Source organism: Agelaius phoeniceus, chromosome 13 (assembly GCF_051311805.1).
Source record: "Agelaius phoeniceus isolate bAgePho1 chromosome 13, bAgePho1.hap1, whole genome shotgun sequence".
NCBI classification, from domain to species: Eukaryota; Metazoa; Chordata; class Aves; order Passeriformes; family Icteridae; genus Agelaius; species Agelaius phoeniceus.
The window spans coordinates 418,356-425,187 of record NC_135277.1 but is presented as its reverse complement, the minus strand read 5'-3'; the positions used below and the strand labels follow the sequence as shown (position 1 = coordinate 425,187).

The 6,832-nt window shown below is 65.4% G+C and overlaps 1 protein-coding gene across 1 annotated transcript; it reads right to left on the bottom strand.

The window, feature by feature from the left end:
• Positions 1–519: 519 nt before the first annotated feature.
• Positions 520–4,583, bottom strand: IDH2 (isocitrate dehydrogenase (NADP(+)) 2). The gene is made up of 11 exons (XM_054642210.2): positions 4,428–4,583; positions 3,420–3,511; positions 2,886–3,051; positions 2,341–2,501; positions 2,117–2,260; positions 1,878–2,014; positions 1,635–1,786; positions 1,449–1,561; positions 1,267–1,364; positions 1,059–1,151; positions 520–714 (listed from the first exon to the last, which is right to left on the bottom strand). The coding sequence occupies exons 1-11, from the start codon at positions 4,516–4,518 to the stop codon at positions 627–629; spliced, it is 1,335 nt and encodes a 444-aa protein (XP_054498185.1). The 5' UTR covers positions 4,519–4,583; the 3' UTR covers positions 520–626.
• Between the last annotated feature and the right edge of the window lie 2,249 nt (positions 4,584–6,832).

Genomic DNA, 6,832 nt, shown 5'->3' with positions numbered 1-6,832 from the left:
GTCCCCCAGGAGCACCCAGAGCTGGGTCAGGTCCTGGCAGGCATCTGGACCCAGGGACCAGCCAGGGCACAGGGTCTGGGACACCTGTGCTGATGCAACACCCCCCCCTACGCTTTGTGTCAATGGCTGAGCACCATCTGCCCCATCCCCAAAGCCCCGGAGTGGGTCTGGGTGTGGCTCCACTCAGCCGAATACCCCTGCCAGCCTTGGGGCAGGATGGAGATGGCCACAGCCCCTTCCTGAGCCTGGCAGGGCTGGGGACCCCCATACGCTGCCCTCAGGCCAATGCCAAAACGCTGGAGTGCACGGCCCCCCCAGGCTGGCAAGGCTGAGCTGAGGGCTCTGGCTGCCCCCCGTGCCCGCAGTGTAGAGCAGTGCCAGGTGCTGTGCCATGGCTGGAGAGATATTTAATGGCACCAAACCGTTATGGGGTACATGAATCAGGGCAGGACAGACACACCCCCACACACACCCCACCCCACACTCCCCTGCTACAAAGGCTTTAAAAACACTCCTAAGAAAACTTTAGAAAAATTATTCAACTGTTCCTGAGCTGTGCTGGGGAGCTGGGGAGGGCACTAGGCCCCTCCCAACCCCATCCATCCCAGAGATGGAGAGGCTGTCTCCTATTTCTTGCCCAGAGCCTTGTCCAGATTGTTCTTGATGGCATCGAGGAAGTCGGTAGTGTTCACAAAGTGCTCATTCAGCTTCACACTGTGGAGACAGACAGGGATTGGTGGGGGTCCCTGCCTGCCTCCTCCCACAGGCACCACAGCCCTGGCTCCAGGATGTGGCCCCTTTCCAACCTAGTCAGGAGTGAATAGCCAGCCCGAGTGCCTGGGGACTGTCCAGAGAGGCCAGCAGCTACCACCTGTGGCCACTGTGCACAGCCAGCTCCCAGTCACTTTCCTACCCTTGAAGCTGCCCTGCAGGGCCAGCCCGGCCTTGTGGTCACTCTGCTGTTCTTGTGGCCACCCTAGAGGGTCACCCCACCCGCACGGTCACCCGTGAAGCCACGCTGCCCTGGTGCCCCCCTTCTGCCCTGAGAGCCACCGTACTTGGCAAGGCCATGGATGCAGCCAGCGAGGTCCTTGGTCATGGTCCCGCTCTCCACGGTGTCCACACACACCTTCTCCAGCGTCTGCGCAAACCTGGGCACGGGTTTGGAGCACAGTTGGCACAGCTGGTGCCACGGGCCCTGCCACGACTGCGACCAGAGCAGCTGCTGCAGTGACCCGCCCCCGGGGATCCCAGCCCCCTGCTCACCTGATGAGTTCGGGGTTGCTGTCCAGCTTGCCGCGGTGCTCCAGGCCGCGTGTCCAGGCGAAGATGCTGGCAATGGGGTTGGTGCTGGTGGGTCGGCCCTGCGCAGAGAGAGGGGTCAGCTGTCTGGTGCGGACACCACGCCGTGGGCAGCCTGGCACAGGCAGCTCACAGGCTCTGCCCACCTTCTGGTGCTCCCGGTAGTGGCGGGTGACAGTGCCGTGGGCGGCCTCGGCCTCAATGGTCTTCCCATCCGGACACACCAGGACAGAGGTCATCAACCCCAGGGAGCCGAACCCTGCGGGGGAACAGGGGTCAGGACAGCTCCCGGGGTGATGATGCAGAGTCCACCACACCCTACCCTGCTCCACCTTGGGCCAGGATGTCTGACTGGACATCCCCGTCGTAGTTCTTGCAGGCCCACACAAAGCCGCCGGAGGATTTCAGCATCTGGGCAACCATGTCGTCGATGAGCCGGTGCTCGTACCAGATCTTCAGCTTGTCAAACTCCGTCTTGTAGTGCCTGGGAGCAGGGGTCAGCCATGCTCACCCCACGGGGGTCTCGCTGCCAGCACGCCCAGGACAGCCCAGACCCCCCCCCCCCAGGTCCATACTTATCAAAGATCTCCTGGAAGATGTCCTTGAAGCGCCCATCATAGGCCTTGAGGATGGTGTTCTTAGTGCTCAGGTACAGCGGCCACTTCTTCTGGATGGCATACTGGAAGCAGCTGTGTGCAAAGCCAGAGATGGACTGCAAGGGAAGCACAGAGCCTTGTGGCACCCTGTCCCTCACCTGGCATCCCCCAGGGTGGGAGGCACGCTGCCCTGAGGGCTCCCTGAGCCCCAGCAGTACCTCGTCCGTGTTGTACATGCCCATGCCCACGCCGCCGCCGGGGAAGTTGAACACCTCCCACTCCTTGGAGCCGCTGCCGTCCTTTGGCGTGAAGATCATCTTGAATGTCCCGGATTTGTCCACCACAAAGTCGGTGGCTTTGTACTGTGGGGGCAGGCAGAAGGTCAGGCAGGGCCGGAGGCAGCTGCTGGGCAGCCACAGCTACCGGCCGTGCTCTGGCTCACCTGGTCACCGTGGGCGTGGCGGCCGATGGTGATGGGCTTGGTCCAGCCCGGCACCAGACGGGGAATGTTCTTGCAGATGATGGGCTCCCGGAACACCGTCCCCCCCAGGATGTTTCGGATGGTGCCATTGGGGCTCTTCCACATCTTCTTCAGCTTGAACTCTGTGGGGCATGCAGATGGGACCCCTGAATTACCCTCCAGCCCCCCTGAAGCACATGGCTCCTGCCAGCACCCAGCTCCACTGTGCCCCAGGCTGCTGCCAGACCCTGCTGCAAAGGGAGGGACAGCCAGCATGAGATCCTGGCTGGCACAGGGCAGAGGTCAGTGTGTCCCCAGGCCCATGGGGTCCCCACAGCACCCACGAGCCCCCAGGGTGGGGAGAGGGGCACAGCACTGAGTATGGTGCAGCTCCAACCAACCGGAAACCTGAGCTGGCAGTGGGAAGGCACTGCTGACCCCAGGGGCACAGACAGGAGGCCCAGCACCCATGGAGCTGCCAGCACCCCCCCACTGCAACAGGAGCTCGGCCCCGTGCCCCTGCCCACCTTCCACCCTGGCTTCATCAGGCGTGATGGTGGCACACTTGACAGCCACGCTGTACTTCTGCGTGGCCAGCGCTGAGTCAATGGTGACCTGGTCATCTGTCTTGTCCCGATGCGGCAGCCCCAGGTCGAAGTACTTTAGCTGGACATCCACGTTGGGCAGGATGAGCTGAGGGGCCAGGAGAGTGTCAGAATGGGGGGACAGTGTGGGGTGCCTGGGGAGCAGCACCATGGCATGGCCAGCCCTGGCACCCATCCCGGCCCAGCCTGGCTGCCTGCCCAAGGTGGTTCCCCCTGCCCCAGGTGGTTCTGCTGAGCAGGATGATCCCCCCTGCCTTGAATAGGCCTCTCTGTGTGAGACAGCCCCCGCTGCCCGGAACCGCCTCACTTAAAGGTCGTTCTGGTAGTTGTGCCCATTTTACGACCTGCTTCCTGCAGACAGAGGGACAGAGGCAGGAGGGACAGACAGAGGGCAGCACAGGGATCACCGGTTCCCCGTCCAACCCCCCAGCTCCACGGGGCACACCCCCCCATCACCTTCTCCTTAATGAAGGCCCAGATTATCCGTGTCATCTCGTCCCCGTCCATCTCCACCACTGGGTTTGCCACCTTGATCCGCTTGTCGGCATCTGGAGAGCAGTGGGGTGTGTGAGGGGTGCACCTCTGGTCCCACACCTCCACACCCTTGTGTGGGGCCAGGGCATCCTGTGGGGACCACCCAGCTCCATCCAGCCAGGTGTGGGTGCCACCCTGGCTCAGGGACAGGTACAGGCAAGCCCCGCTGGGGTCTGGGCCCATTATTGGGGTCACCACTGCTGGAGTGGGGGTCAGAGTGCAAAACCCACCATGTGAGGGGGACAGGGACAGGGACACATTCCTCCCAGAGTGGGATCCACGTGCAAGCTGGGCTCCAACGCCTCTGGGATCAAGAATTGGACCAGAACCAGGAACAGGTGCAATCCCCTGGGGCCAGATTCAGGCATAAACCGAGGTGCAAATCCCTGTGTGGATGCTGGACCAGGACTAAATCCCTCTGGGTGCCAAATCTGTCTGTGGGTCAGGCTGTTCCACGTGGTACCCAGAGCAGAGGTGACCCTCCCTGAGTGGGAGCATTGACAGGCAACAAAACTCTGCGTGGCACCAGGACAGGATTTTGCCACCCTCCTGGGCGGTGAAATCCCGCGTTGGTCCGGGACCTTGAGCGACCCCCCCCCCCCCCCCCCCCCGGCTCAGACCAGGTACGAGCTGGAGCGCGAAACGCCACGTGGAACCGGGACCAAACTCCCGTGGGACCAAAGTCATCTGTGAAACCCCCGTAGAACCGGGACTAACCGCCCCAGGCGCAGACCTAGCTACAAAACCCGGCGTGGGTCGGCAGAGGCCCGCGGACCGTCGGTACGCGCGAGTCCGGATCCCGTTTCAGACACCGCCCCCCTAAAGAATCCGAGCCGCCCCCCCCGTGGGTCCGGAGCGCTCCCCGCCCGCGGCGGGCACAGCCCGGCAGGCCGAGGTGTCCCCCCGTGTCCCCCCGGTGTCCCCACTCACAGTGGCGGCGCTGCCCCGCGGCGGCGGCGGGCGGCGCGCAGCGGGGCAGGCGGCGCAGCGCCGGGGCAGCGCGGAGGTAACGGGCGGCCATGGCGTGGGCGGACACGACGGGGCGGACACCGGGGCGCGGCTCTCTCCGCCCCGGGGCGGGACAGAGCCCCGCTCCCCTCGTGGGGCCCCGCGAGGCTCCGAGGGGCCCGCGGGGGGTCCCGCGGTGGGGTCGGGCCTGTGCCGCGTCCGGCCCCAGCGCCGGAGCACGGGGTGGCCGCGATCCCCAGCACTCCCCGTTCCCAGCGAAGAGATGTTGCATCCCTGGGTACGTCGGGGTTACGGATAAGTGGCCAAACCCCACGTGGAATGGGGACCAAACTCCCCCAGGACCTGATCCGGTTGTAAATCCCCTCGTGAAACAGGGAACAAAACCCCCTGGGACCAGACCTAGCTGCAAAACCCTGTCTGGGACCAGAAATTACATGAAACCTGGGGATCAGACACCGGTTTGAAATCCCTCGTGGAATTGCAAATGGCCCCACCTCCCGGGACCAGATCCATTTGCAAAAACCCTCTTGGAACCGGCATCAGACACCCTCAGGATCAAAAACCCAGCTGTAAAAACCTTCCTAGAACCGGGACTAAACCCAGCTGCAAATCCCCGTGTGAAACTGGGGGGGTACATGGGGCTGGGGGCATGCAGGCACAGCCTGACCCTACATGGAAGCCGGCGTCCCTGCTCCCGGCTGGGCTGGCGCGTGACTCGGCAGCTGGATCCGGCAGGACAAGGGCAACTGCCACTGTTCCACCAGGGACCTTCACCTCGCCTGGCCCCGCGTGGGGAGGAGGAGGAGGAGGAGGAGGAGGAGGACCACGACGACAATGAGGACAACTACCATGATGACAACGACGACGGGGGTGATGCACACCAGGGGCACCCCAAGAAGGTGCACGGGGTGTGCCAGGGTTGCCAGGAGACTACTGGGACTGGGAATTTGTTGTCCTGCTGTCCCAGCCAAGCCGATGGCTTTTTTTAGCCACATGGGACGGGCAGAGCCTGCTCCGGGAGGAAAAACAGCCCTGTAGCTGGCAGCCCCCGGCGGAGGGGCTGGGGGAGCTGCGGCAGTCCTTGACGTCGGCTGGCTTTAACATTAACCAGAGCAGGAGCCGCGGGCTGCCGGGGGGGCCGGGCTCCGGGGTGTCCGTGCTCCCAGCGCCCTGCCCGGGCTGCCGCAGCCCGCCGCCCCGGCCAGCCCTGCTCCGGGGCTGCCCCCGCTGCCCTGGCCCTGGCCCCGCGGCCGGAGCCGCCCAGTGACCGCAGCGCCGGCAGGACGGGGCCAGGCCAGCGCCGGGACAGTCCCCGCGAGGAGGGCCCGAGGGCGGCCATGTGGCACAGGCCCGGGGCAGGCCCCACACAGCGGCACCGCCCGTGCATCCCGGGCCGCGGCCCCGCCACCGCCCCAGTGTCCTGCACGGCCACCCTGGGGACACAGAGGGCCGGCAGGGCTGGCTGTGGGGCCGGCACCTCAGGGGGGACAGGTCCTGCAGGTTTGGGGCCCAGCCAGAGCAGGAGAAGGACACGGCGTGGGGCTGTGTATGTCCGCCCGTGGCGGGGGCACCGAGGGGCTGACGGGGCCGTGTTCCCTCGTGCTGCCCACAAACACAAGAGCCCTCAGCACCACCCAGAGCTGCTGGCCCGTGGGCTGGAGTGGGGGCTGTGTCGCCCCTTGGGTGACCATCGGCCTCCTGGGGCTGCCAGCGGGGCCCTGCCTGGGCACTCCTGCCCGGCCAGCACAGGCAGTGTTTCAGTGCCCGTGATCCCAGCAGCTCTGGGTACTGCTGACACCCAGCTGCCAGCCACCAAGTGTGCCACTGTGGGGACACCCACGGCTGTGCTGTCCCTGAACCCTGCAGAGCCACATGTCACTGTGAGGTGCCCAGTCCCATGAATTACCCCAAAACTCCCCGAGCTCGCTACCACCACAAGGATCTCCTCATGATGCCTGGGGACACGTACACAGGCATTAGGTGTCCCCATAGCCACCCCTGCTACCAGGGACCCCCTAGGAAGGGCCCCCAGTGAGTGCTGCCCCCAAAACCAGCCTCCCCAGTAGACCCACGGTGCTGGAAGCCACTCAGGGTGCTGGGGCTGAAACACTCAGTGCTGGGCAGGACCCCTTTAGGGCCAGTGCCATCCCAGGAATCGTGGGGGCAGCGACAGCCCCCTGCAGTTCCCGCCCCACAAGCGGGGATGACTGCCCAGGCGGGAGCAGCCGCCCCAAAGCGGGGGTGACTGCCCAGCAAGGAGCAGCCGCCCCAAAGCGGGGGTGACTGCCCAGGCGGGAGCAGCCTTCCCCGGCCCTCGCTGGCCCGGGGCCCCCGGCGCGGCGGCGGGGCCGGGCCGGGGCGGGCCG